The 13,273-nt window shown below is 38.4% G+C and overlaps 1 protein-coding gene across 1 annotated transcript in view; it reads left to right on the top strand.

Annotated features, from left to right (window-relative positions):
* LOC127580053 (dynein axonemal heavy chain 9-like) overlaps positions 1–13,273 on the top strand; it is a 377,996-nt gene that overhangs the window by 136,535 nt on the left and 228,188 nt on the right. The window contains exons 37-39 of the mRNA XM_052033209.1: positions 2,530–2,703; positions 5,161–5,368; positions 11,213–11,378. Coding sequence (XP_051889169.1) covers positions 2,530–2,703; positions 5,161–5,368; positions 11,213–11,378 — 548 coding nt within the window. The remainder of the gene's footprint in view (positions 1–2,529; positions 2,704–5,160; positions 5,369–11,212; positions 11,379–13,273) is intronic.

Below are 13,273 nucleotides of genomic sequence, written 5' to 3'. Positions count from 1 at the left end.
TGGAACACAATAAGGTGGTTTCTGGGTTAGCTCATGTCACTTCACAAATCTAACTTGTGTGGATCTGATGTTTTCTGTGTTGGATATTTGCATTCCTCATGTAATGTACATTTAAAGTGGAAATGGGAGAAAGTAGGTCACTGATATTGGTTTCTTATAACCCAACCCCTTGTGCTGTTATGCAGATGTCTGATTTGAAAGGAGGCTGGTCCTTGAGCTTGAGCTGGTCCTGATGCTGTCAAGCTGACTCAGTGAGGTTTCATTTATATTATTTACACATCAGACCCCCTATTGGCACCCCAGCCCCGCACAACCCACACTCCACCGATGGTACTGACTCCCACACTTGACAGACGTTGCGGAAAATCCACCAAACTCCTGACCTGACAACCAACCCTGTCCTCCCCACCTGACTTACGAACTACTGGTCTCCCCCATGCAACCATTTCCCAGCCCCAACCCCATTATCTGACCTACCTCCTAGCTATCTGGTACCTTGGTATCTAACTCTCTGGTTACCTGACTGGTCATCTCCACCCACATTTGCAAATTGGTGGGTACAAATTATTTGAATGTACAGACTTGCTAGTTTGCTGAAATCTGAATATTTCCACTTAAGGCACTGTTCAGATATGCACTATAAAATAAAGCAATGTCTGAAGCCAAATTAACTAACAGGTTTCTTAAAGCTTGTTTCACCAACTGATCGCCAACATCATACTCTTACCCAAGTCCCCACTCTTCCCTGGGTTTCTCCTCTCCAGATCCAGATTCATCCGATTTCCTTTGTGTGCTCGGCACTGGTACAACACACGATGGAAAAGCCTTTCCTAGAGTCAGGCCAGTTCTGTAACGGAGCCTTAAGGTCCGCTGAATTTCCACATGATAGCTCAACCAAAACAGTTGCTCAGACCACACAGTGACCAACAAACATGCCTTTTGAGGAACCTTTGTATTTCTGGGTGATGCTTTTCTAAGGTTGCTAATGGTTTAGATAAATTTCACTATTTTTTTTACTGCCTGCAAGATTCAATTCTGGTCATGTATAATAAGTCCATCTTAACTTTGGATAGACTGAAAATTCAATAGTAATGTAAAATTGATTCACCTCCAGCTCTGTGACTTTGTGTGTCTTTAAGCAATAATAAAACATTGATAAAACTGGAGGAATTTAACAGCTAAAGCAAAACATAAACTGCACCAAATCCTCATTGTCCTGTTTTTATAATAACAGACAATTTAAGGCCTTTAAACCGTCTTTGTGTTAAATTAAAAAAAATGTTTCTGTGAACTCATTAGCTGCCTTTTTTAGTTAATTGCTTCTGCATTCTGATGTCTTAGATGACATGCTGTGGCTTTACCTATGTATTGCACAGAATGGAAAAAAAAACTGTGGTTGTGAAAATGGGTGTCACTGCAAGAGGCGGAACAGATGAAAGATGATGTTACCATCAGAAATTGATTGGGAAATTGGAGATGGAGAATATTTATAAATAGAATTCACTGTGATTGGGGGTTGTTGCAAATGGTGTTCCATAGGTATTTGTACCAGGACTCTACCTTCCTAAGTATTTGTACTGAGGCTCTCTCTTCCTCTATATTTTTATATAGAATTGTCTGAGTAGAATAAGTCTGCAGATGACACTTGGTTAGGGAACATAGTAAATTGAGCAGATGAGAACTAAAAGTACACAGCCAAATTAAATGATTGGTAATCACTATGGCAAAAGGTGTTTAATGTCAGAAAAAGTGAAGTCATTCATTTTGGATCCAAGAAGATAAACCACAATATTTATTTAATAGTGTGAAATAAAGGACAGTGGAGGAACAAGGAGATTTGGAATTCCATGTGCAGAAGTCACTAGAAGGTGGGTGTAAATTGGAATCAAACAGATTAATGGAATGTTCACCTTTATCTTGAGGGGGCTGGAATAGAAAGAAGAGGAAATAATATTCTAATAGGTAGAGAGACTTTAGTCTGATCTTATCTGATGTGCTTGGTTCAGTTCTGGGCGCCTCAGTTTGGATATATTTTACAGTTCAAATTCAACTGAAATATTATAGTGCTTAAAGGGTTAAATTATGATGACAGGTTGCATAAATATTAATTACTTCCACAAGGTTGGAAGGTTCAGTGATGTTTGTTTAAGCCTGCCAAAGGAATTGGTAGAGTAGTTCTGGGAATCTCTTTCCTCGAGTGGCAAAATCCACAACAAGGAGAAACTACTAGAACAATTAATTTTGAGAATAAAATTATGAAGTGTTTTTTGCGGAAAAGGTAGTTCAAATCTGGAACTTTTCTCAAAAGACTGTAAATACTGGGATAATTTAAATGTTGAAAGTTGATATTGATAGATTTTTGCAAGTGGAAGGGTTTCAGGAATGTGTTTCAGGATTATAAAGGATCAGGAGTATAAAGGATTGAATGGTTACTCCAGTTGCATCGTTCTGATATTGTGAAGGCAAAGATCCTGTTCTCAATTAGTAAAATAGAAACCTGCACTCATTGCCATTTCTGTTCTCTCTCAGCTTATCGATTACAGAGTGGAATTCAGTAAGTGGTGGTCATCAGAGTTCAAGACCATCAAATTCCCGTCACAAGGTACAGTTTTTGACTACTATATCGACACAGAGACAAAGAAGTTTGAGCCCTGGTCAAAACTTATTCCCAAATTTGATCTTGACGCTGACATCCCTCTGCAGGTAACTAGCCAATTGTAGATGAAATACTTACTAATGTGGAAAGTACACCATGTTCTACTTGCATTGAATTCTCACTTATATGCTGCTCTGTAAATGGAATTTAATTTGCAGTTTGTTCTGACATATTTGTTGGTATGGATCTTGCTAATTATAAAATAATAGAAATTTACAGCACAGTCAAAGGGCATTTGATCCACTGGGTCCAGCCAGAAATGCATGAGCCTTATTAGTTAGTCCCTTTTCAAAGCTCTCGCTTTGTACACCTCTGTGAGCACCTATTCAGAGAATTTCTACCTCTCATGAGCATTTCTGCATCCATCACCTTTAAAACTGTGAGTTTCAATCCCCACTACTCTTTAGATGAAAAGATTTTTCCTCAATTTCCTCTAATCCTCCTACCAGTTATTTTAAATCAATGTTCTTTTATCACCAACCTTGGCAAGAGAAATTCTTCCTACCCGTCCTTCTAATTCTCTGCATGGGTCTCCTCTGGGTGCTCTGGCTTCCTCCTACATTCCAAAGACGTACGGGTTTGGAAGTTGTGGGCATGCTATGTTAGCGCCAGAAGTGTGGTGACACTTCAGGCTGCCCCCAGAACATTCTGCGCAAAGATGCATTTCACTGTGTGTTTTGATGTACGTGTGATTAATAAAGATGTGACTAATTCTCTGATAATCTTGAATACTTCAGTTAAATCTCACCTCTGTCTTTTGCTCCTAAGGAAAAAGAACTCTGCTTGTGAAGTCTCTTAACTCTAATGTCCCAGCTCTGGCAGCTCTCTAGTAAATCTGTGCATCATCACTAGTACCAGCACATGCTTTCTATCATGTGGTGACCAGAATTGTATAGAATATTCTAGATATTTTATACAGTTCTCACACAAATTCCCTGGATTTATAATCCATTTTAGCTGATAAAGACCATTGTCTCATACACCCTTTTAGCAACCTTATCAACCTGTCTGCTACCTTTAGTGATCTTTTGATATGTAGTCCAATATCCCCCTGCTCCTTTATACTTCTTAATATTTTACCATTTTCCTTTCCTTGTTTGCCCTCCTCTCATCTTACAAATATTTCACATTTTTCTGGATTGAGTTAAATCTGCCTACTTGGTGCCCACCTAATATTTATTGATATCTTTCTACAGCCAAAGAACTTCTTTCCTGTCACTTATGTTCCCAATCTTTTTAATCAAGGACTCTACATTTAAGTCCAAGTTATTGACATATATCACAAAAGATTGGGAACCTAGTACTGAACTCTGCAGAACCCCATTTCACACAACCTTCCAGTCAATAAAGTTCATGTTAGCTATTACTCTTTGCTTTCTCCTATTGAGCCAGTTTTAAATTTAACTTGCCTATTTCCTTTTGATGTTGTGGGGTTTTTCTTTAATGATCAATCTGCCATGTGGGACTTTGCCAATTGCCTTGCTAAAATCCATGTTTTGCAAATGCCAGATCTTCTTCAATCCTCTTTGTTACTTCATCAAAAAATTCAGTAAGATTAGCTAGATGGATAGTCAGGGTGGCACAGTGCATCGGAATACTAATATACCATGTTGTCTTCTGCAAAGTTTGTGCCTTTGATTTATCTCATCATTTACCTACTGTTTAGTGCTATAACTTGGAATCTATGGTCCAGAATTTCTTTAGTGAGGTGCAGTGGTCATGGGAACAGTGAAATGATTTCACTCATGAAAATGATATTTTGTGGTGATCTCAAAGTCTATAATTTTCCTTCTGGGTTCTCTATGTAGGTGGCATGTAGGTTAATGTATAGAGGTGCATAGGAATGCACATTGCTTCCAATAATTTGCAAAAGATGCCTGGACATCATTTTCACAAATTTCATTGTTAGGTACTGTATATAATCCTAGATGATGCAGCCACATGTACAAGTAGGTTTCAGTGAAATTTTAAGGAATTGTGTCTGGGTAGTTACAGTCCCAGTGGTATGGCTCTGGAAATAGCTTAGGTTTGGTGGTCTGTAAGTAAAACCATATTCCATGCAGCAGTTCTCCATTGGGGCCAATATCACACCATGCCCAATCATGATCCTGAAACTCCTGACTACAGCCTCACCCACTCACCTCCACTTGTCATGACCATGATGCCTTCACAGCAGCCAATTACTACCCCTCCCTTCCCCAGTAATATGATCAGATCCGCAAGATCGTGATGCCCTGCCTCCTGACTGGTAACAAATCCTCATCATGTATTCTCCATGACATTCTGCCTCTTTCTGCTATGACCAGTGTTGTGCTTCCAAGATGGTGAATGTATCTTTCTCAATGATATTCTGTGAACACATTGAAAATGGAGTTTTATTCACATGAATGCAGAATAAAATTGAAAATGGTAAATTTTATTCTGCATGTAAGTTGAAGAAAATCCACCTTACCTTTCAGTTTAGATAGTAGTTTGCTACTTTTGATGTAGACATTTTTTTTCAGGCTTGCCTGGTGCATACCGTAGAAACTATTCGCATCCGCTACTTCATGGACAGGTTGCTGGATAGACGCAGACCTGTCATGCTTGTTGGGAATGCTGGGACAGGTAAATCTGTGCTGGTGGGTGAGAAACTTGGATCACTGGATCCTGATGAGCATATGGTGAAGAATGTGCCATTTAACTACTACACTACATCTGCCATGCTACAAGGTGAGATGATGGCTTCTAGTCAGGGGGTGGGGTCATTGAAAGGATGCACAGTTCATACATATAACTCAGATAATTTTCTATTAGATGAATACATTTATCTTGGCACTGCCAATGTCCTTTAGTTGGCTTTTTAAAAAATTAATGACATGAAATGGCATTGGGTGATTGGAGAGAGACTAGAAATTTTAACTAAATACCTAATACCCAGAGCAAAAACTTCGCAATATCTGAATTAGAACAACTTACAATGATAAATATTTATGCAATAATACGTGTAAAATTCCAGACAATGGGAGGTAAGATGATCTGCACTCTGATGTCTGTAATAGTTATTATTGTGTTAAATTTAAAATAATTGGAATTTCAAGGCTGAAGGGTCGTACATAACATCAATGCATTATGAAATTCCTTTATATGATCTCCTTACAAAGTGAAATCTTTACACACCAGTTTGTGTTTCGCAGCTTGTTCTGTTTCTTCACTAGACACTGGCATTCTAAATAAAATAAATTCCTGAGTACAAATGTTCATTGGTGCTTTTGCTCTGTGTTGTCTGAGATGTGCGCTGAGGGCATTCTGCAAATTCTGCAAGGACTGCAGCAAGACGTCATAATTAAAGCACAGGTCACGTTTGTACAATCCTCTTGATTAGCACACCACTGAAAGCCATACCAAAACATGATGACCTTGGAGCATCATCATAGAATAACAGGCATATCACAATTGACAGTTTCCTATATCTTGAGAGTATATCTTGGCTAGACCACTCATGCCTTGTGCATAATGCACTGCATTTTCATGTTACTGCTCAATTAGAGATCTGACTGTTGTGAGTAAAATGTGAGAGGCAGGCCTGTCTCTGGGAGTGTATTTTGATATTTCTAATGCATTTAATAAGAATGTAGATAACAACAGATGGTAAAATGAGGATAGAACTGGATAAAATAATGTGGGATGAGAGTCATATGGAGTATTAACACCAGTACAAATCAGTGAAGCCAAATAGTCTGCTTCCGTGCTATAAATTCCATGTAACATTGGTAGTATTATGATCAATAAAATGCAATATTTATGGATGACTCAGAATAAATAATTCCTAAACTGTGCTGTTATTTGTGCTGCTATTGGGCACTGAAGCTTTATTTTGCAATGCTACAGATTCTGGGTAGTTGTGATCTTTGCCTTATCAAAAAATGAATGATGCCTCTCCACTGAAGGAGAGGAAAAGCTGAAAGGAATGAAATGATGAAGTGTGTTGCTTCCTGTGGTGGGCTGGAATGTCTTTGATGTATATTTCTTAGATCACAAGATCACAAGACAAGGGAGCAGAGGTAGGCCATTTGGCCCATCGAGACTGCTCCAAGGAAAAGGGTAAAAAGAAAAAGAAATGAGAAATAGGGGGAGGAAAAAAGAAACTATTCTAATCCCAATTTCCGGCCTTATCCCCATATCCCTTGATACCCCAACTATTTAGATATCTATCTATCTCTTCCTTAAACGCCTCCAATGATCTGGCCTCCACTGCTGTACCTGGCAAGGAATTCCACAAATTCACCACCTTCTGGCTAAAGAAATTTCTCCTCATCTCTGTTTTGAAACTGTACCCTCTAATTCTAAGATTGTGCCCTCTGGTCCTGGACTCACCCACCAAGGGAAACAGCCTAGCCACATCTACTCTGTCCAGTCCTTTCAACATTTTAAATGTCTCTATGAGGTCCCCTTTCATTCTTCCGTACTCCAGTGAGTACAGTCCAAGAGCCGACAAATGCTCATCATACGTAAGCCCTTTCATTCAGGGAATCATCCTTGTAAATCTCCTCTGAACCCTCTCCAACATCAGCACATCCTTCCTAAGATATGGGGCCCAAAACTGTGCACAGTATGCCAAATGAGGCCTCACTAGTGCCCTGTAGAGCCTCATCAACACTTCCTTACTTTTATACACTATACCTCTCGAAATGAATGCCAACATAGCATCCGCTTTCTTTACCACCGATTTGACCTGGTGGTGAACCTTTAAGGTATCCTGCATGAGTACCCCCAAGTCCCTTTGTACTTCTGTACTTTGAATTTTCTCTCCTTCTAGATGATAATCTGCCAGTTTATTTCTGTTTCTTAGGTGCCTATTCTCCTGATCCTGTTTAATATCAGGGTGATTGCTTGTTTGATTTGAGATGTGGATGTTTGATCATCAATTATTGACAATCATGGAGTAAACAAAGTTTGGTCAAAACATTTCTGCAACACCTTTCTAATTTTGAAAGAGTGATGGTCTGGGCTTTATTACACCTTCTTGCCTTATCCTACCTATTGACAGTAATAATAGGTCTGTACTGACAATGCACCAGCACAAATATGCCTGTTATCAAAACATTTATTGCTTAATTGAAGGGTTTTGGGGTAAACAGGACACACTCAAGCATTCCTTCAAGGATGAGACAATCTTAATGTTTATTCCTCAGATTAACCTTCTGATTAATGACTTTAATGTTTCTGAGTCAAACGGTGCAATTTTATAACAGTGTGACTGAGCAACAAATTTTCAATTATATATTTATAGGTATTGTAGCTGTAATTTTTCCTGAGATACCTCTGGCTGAGCAGTATGTGTTTCTGGAAATAATGAAGCAGGGTGAAGTAAATACTCCATGCACCATCTTTTCCTCTCATGCTTCTGGCTTTATATTGATGGTGGCCTTAAATAAGGTGTGAGATTTCAGGAGAAGCTATAGGAGACAGGTGCTTCCCAGCAATTCCCAGTGCCAGTTAACTCAATGCATGCCCTTGCAGTGGGATTGCTTTGGAAGGAAACATCACTTGGCAGTGCAAAAAAAAATGAGTTCCCTGATTTTTTTGTTCTTACGTACTTCACACTGAGGAAAAAAGATTAAGCAAGCTTGAGTAGATAAAAGGTTGCATATGTAAGAAAACTGACCTTCAGCTGCACTCGTGGGTGAAATCTTTTGAGTGTAAAAGGAACACCTACTTATGAAGTGACCTTGCCCAGTTTTACCGTGGTCTAAACTCATTCATTTCCATTCCCTGAAGTGCATCTGAAATATTCTGCTCTTTATTAAAGTAATTCATTTGTGCTTTTGGGAAATAATTTATTCAGCATCCAAGTGGCTCAAAAATGCTCTTTGCCGTTACTTTCTTATCAGTGAATCTCATTAAGTGGTGACTCAGCCACCTGGCATTTTTGTAGGAGTTCTTTCAATTTTTAAAGTGGCTAAAAGGCAGTTTGAATAACCATTTAAAATGAGTCAAACGTGCAGAACATGCCTGGAGACCTTTAATGCAGGGAATGTACTCTCAGTATAATAACAACAATGTATTTGTTTACCCATCCAGTGTAAGATAGGATAAAAGTTAGTGGTTATTCCAGAATGCAGAATTTTTTTTTTGTTTCCGAAAGTATTCAGTTCCATACTACAGTGATTGTCATAGGAGTTCACCATTTTGAATATTTTCCCCTTCCTACACATAATGTGTGACCATATTTGCAAATTGTACATCTGCACACAGCAGTAATTTGGTTTAAATTGTAGTCATCTTTGTTCTTCCTTATCTGGCTTTTATCAGTACAGCTCCCTCAGTGCCCACTAACTCAATGCATACTCTTGCAAAGGGACTGCTATGGAAGGAAACATCACTTGGCAGTGAAGAAAAGAGAGGGATTCCATGTTGAGCCTGCAAATGGAGAGGGGAGGAGAATCCAGCTGATCACTCATGCTATTTTTGTTTATATGTTGAGACATCTGAGTTACAACAAAAACTCAACATTGATTTAATTGCCAATGATAATGGGATCAAGCAGAGATAGAAGATTGTAGTGATGTTTGTCAGTTGGACATCCATCCCCTGAGTTCAACCTTAGCTGTTTTTCTAGCCCCGGACCATTTTATAATTTTGCACATATTCCCTGCAGTTTCCTTGACACATAATCGTTCCAAATTCTGAATCTTTTCATTGTCCTTGAATTTTATTTCACTGTAACACAATAAATCAAAGAAGAATAAGCAGTAAAATAGAGTGGAAAGCACAATTAGAGAACCCATCAAATGGACAAAACACAGAAGCAGGCTCTGAACTGCACAGAGGAAGGGAAGATCACCCAGAGCTGAAATGGATGAAGAATGCACAGAAATGATGATTTAACCAATAGCAAATATAAATTGAAAAGATGTTAAAGAACAAAGGAAAAATTTGAAAATGTCAGCTATTGGTGTTTATTGAGTTGTCATCACTCAAAGCAATGAGACTTGTAATGAAAATCACAGCAAGTACCCCACTCCAAAAACACAACATCATTTTAACAGTACTTTTTCCTCTGTTGGGTGTAATAACACCATAAGTGTCTGGTTGGGAATTTTTCATTTCAGAATAATTTTTCAGAGTTATGAAAATCTCATGTCATACCATCTGTTGTTGTTTTGTCATATTTCTTCTATTCAGCATATTATTTGCCCACTACTTATGTTGTAAATCGATAGGACCTTCTGAACTCACAGCAAAATGTTGGCATGTGAATATTATGTTTTCAAAGGCAGATTTTTAAAGAGTTCACATGTTAGCGGGGCTGTGACACTAGAATTGCTCTCCATTTACCTCTGCTACCCATTTATCTTTTCATCCACAGTGCAAGGTAAAAGCAGATGCAGTTCATGCTCACAGTCCAGTGACCCTTGCTGATCCTCGGATGATGATAGGATCAGAACACATTCTGATGCCTATTAAGGTTTAGCAGCTGCTGACAAGTCGTCCAAGCCTGTCTGTGAATAAATGACTAATGTGAGATTTCGAAGATCAACCAGCATCAACACAAGCAGGCAACTAAAGGAAGGGAAAGAACATTTTTGATGGCTGCCACAATTCACATAACATACTTGATAATAGAATAGAACATTTTGGCAGGAAAATCACTCAGGTGTCTTGCGCAGTGACAAGGAACATGCTGTCAAATAGGACTTGTTTCCGAACTCACTGCACACAGCAAATAGAGCAGTAGAGAAAAACAGAATGGATTTGTGTGGATATTTATTTCTCCTTCCTGCTGCATAGGGACTGGACTTAGCTCTTCATCATCTTCAAAGGCACAGCTGTAAACAGTACCCGACTCTGCTGGGAAATTCTAACCATTAATTGGCATATCATGCCATTTACTTTTGAAGGAGGATCTCAGAGCTTGATTTTCATTTCTTGGGAGTCAAATAAGGAGCACCAGGATTGAAATTACACAATACTAAATATCAGTGGTCTGAAATTCTAATGGAAGCTGTGAGAAAATTTAGCAAGTGACTGAAAATACCAGTTCATAGATGTGGTTTTCTTTATTCATGTTAAAGGGCAGAAAAACAATTGAATGGAAGTCACTGAATTAAACAGAAACTGAAGCAAATTATCTGAGACTATGGGTCAGATGGTCCACACCCCCATTCACAGACATGGGTTCTTCATCTTACTGGGAAGGTCGCTGAAGAACCCACCTTGGGCTGGATATCTTTTTTCCCTTTTCTCTCTCTCAATCTTGCACTAGTGTCGTTATCATTTATTTTGCACATACTGTATGCAAGTTATGTATAACTTGCGTTATTATAAGTTTATGTTAACTTATGTTTGTTCTGTTCTTATAATGTATGTGCTGCTGATGCAAAAAGCTAATTTTCATGGCATTTACACCCTGTGTAAAATGTCTATGCCTATGACAATAATAAACTTAAACTTGTCCTAACACCATAAATGCAGAGGGACAGATTAATAACCCATCTGTGTGGTTGCACTGTTGTTCTCCTGAGTTCAAATCTCAAGCTTTCTTTAGTGATAGTTGCTGTTCATATTTTGCAGCCATACTGGAAAAGCCCCTTGAGAAGAAGGCTGGCAGGAACTACGGGCCACCTGGCACCAAGAGATTGATCTACTTTATTGATGACATGAACATGCCTGAAGTTGACACTTATGGCACTGTTCAGCCACATACACTTATCAGGCAACATTTGGACTACAGTCACTGGTAGGTGGCATTCAGATACTTAGCCCATCGTCTTTGTAGATCATGAGGAAAAAAAGTGTTGGATGAATGGGACATGAATTTGTCTTGGGATGGTACAAAATGTGTTATACTGAATTGACAGAGATGTTAAACTTTGTCCGACGTTATGTCCAATGAAATACAGGCAGCCAGTTTGCCTCATGATTATCTGAGTTCATTTTCCACCCAAGAGAAAACTACATCCCAGTCTTTTGTGCTATTCAAGGTGAACGTTACCAGCAATTGCTAATTACAGCATTTTATTTTTGTTTCTATTGAAGTCCCTTTGTATTCATTCTATTGCTTCAAGTCATATGTGTAACATGTTGTCTGAAAGCCCCTCTTCATATTTGACAGCATTGCTACTTTTGGGTCCAAGCCTGATTTCATAATTTGAGCACATAATCGATATTGACATCTGAGTACAATATTGAGGAATATGAGGAATTTTTAAGGATGCGATCACTCGAACATGATACCAAACTTCAAATGATGAGCTGAACAGTAATGCAGTGGCACAGCCAGTAGTGTTGCTGCATCACAGCTCTTGTACCTCAAGTTTAATCCTGACCTTTGGTGCTGTCTGTTTGGAGTTTGCTCCTCCTCCCTATGACTGGATGAGTTTCCTCTGGGTATTCCGGTTTCCTCCCACATCCCAAAAATGTGCAGGTTGTTAGGTTAATTGGCTGTGGTAAATTCCCCCTAATGTATGGGTGACTAATAGAATCTAGAGAGAGTTGATGGGAATGTGAGGAGAATAGATTGCAGAGAAAATTAGTGGGAGAAATGAGATTATTGTGCAAGCTGGCAGAGTCACGATAGGCCGAAATAACTTTCTTCCACATTGTAAGGAGATATGGAAATAAAGAATTGTGCTGTCTGGGAACTGCTGGCAAATGTGTCACTGCGTTCCATTACATGGAGTCCAGCAGTGGTGCCTGGTCATGTCAATGTTCCCTGACCTATGCATTTCCCCAATCCTACATCTGCCAGGCATGATGTAAGACTTCAGCATCTACTCATTTGAATTGGTATTCCCATCCTGGTGATCAAGAGGGAAAATGTTTGCTATATTATTTTACTTTAAAATTTCAAAACATTTCTTACTGTTTTAAGGATTTTTTTAACTATTACACTCTTAATAATTTTATTTATATTTACTTTCTTTATTATGTTTTTGAATTATTTATAGCAAAAGTAATTGTTTTCAAATAATTATTAGAAATATTAAAAGTTGTAAAATAGCATCAGAGGTTTTGACAGGAGCTGAGGCTCCACTCCCAGCTTTGCTTCCTTTCAAATGATGTCAGGATATTTTGGTGGCTAGGCCTCAGCACTATACTGCCTAAGGTCTTGCTACATCTTGCCAGATGTTGCTGGGTATGGATCATCAGTTTGATCTTCTCTCTGCATTCGGTCTGGATAAGTATGGACAGGTTTCATAGATTTCATTTTAAAACTGAATATTGAGCAGAAGTTCAATACAAAATAATGCCTACATTTTATATAATATTCATATGAAGATTTCTAATTAATATTTTACAGCAAGATTTAGCTGGATTATACCTCAAACTTTCTTATGAAATGTAATAAGGGAAATTGATTGAGAAATCCAGTACTTTAAATATCATTGGAATCTGTCAGGCTTATAAATGGCACAACATTTCTTCCAGCCTTATCACCTCACTGAGATATATCCAATAATGATGCATACTTTAAATTGGCTTCAAGAGATTAGAATGGAAAAACTGCAGTAGATAGGATATTAACCTATTGAATATTGGTTTCTCATGACAGTTTTCCCAAATATACGTGGTATTGGACATGGAGTCAAGGTTTTATTTCACAACATTGAGCGTAAATAGATGGGGGTCATT

The sequence above is a fragment of the Pristis pectinata genome, chromosome 18 (genome assembly GCF_009764475.1).
Source record: "Pristis pectinata isolate sPriPec2 chromosome 18, sPriPec2.1.pri, whole genome shotgun sequence".
Taxonomy (NCBI): domain Eukaryota; kingdom Metazoa; phylum Chordata; class Chondrichthyes; order Rhinopristiformes; family Pristidae; genus Pristis; species Pristis pectinata.
This window is presented reverse-complemented; position numbering and strand designations above follow the sequence as displayed.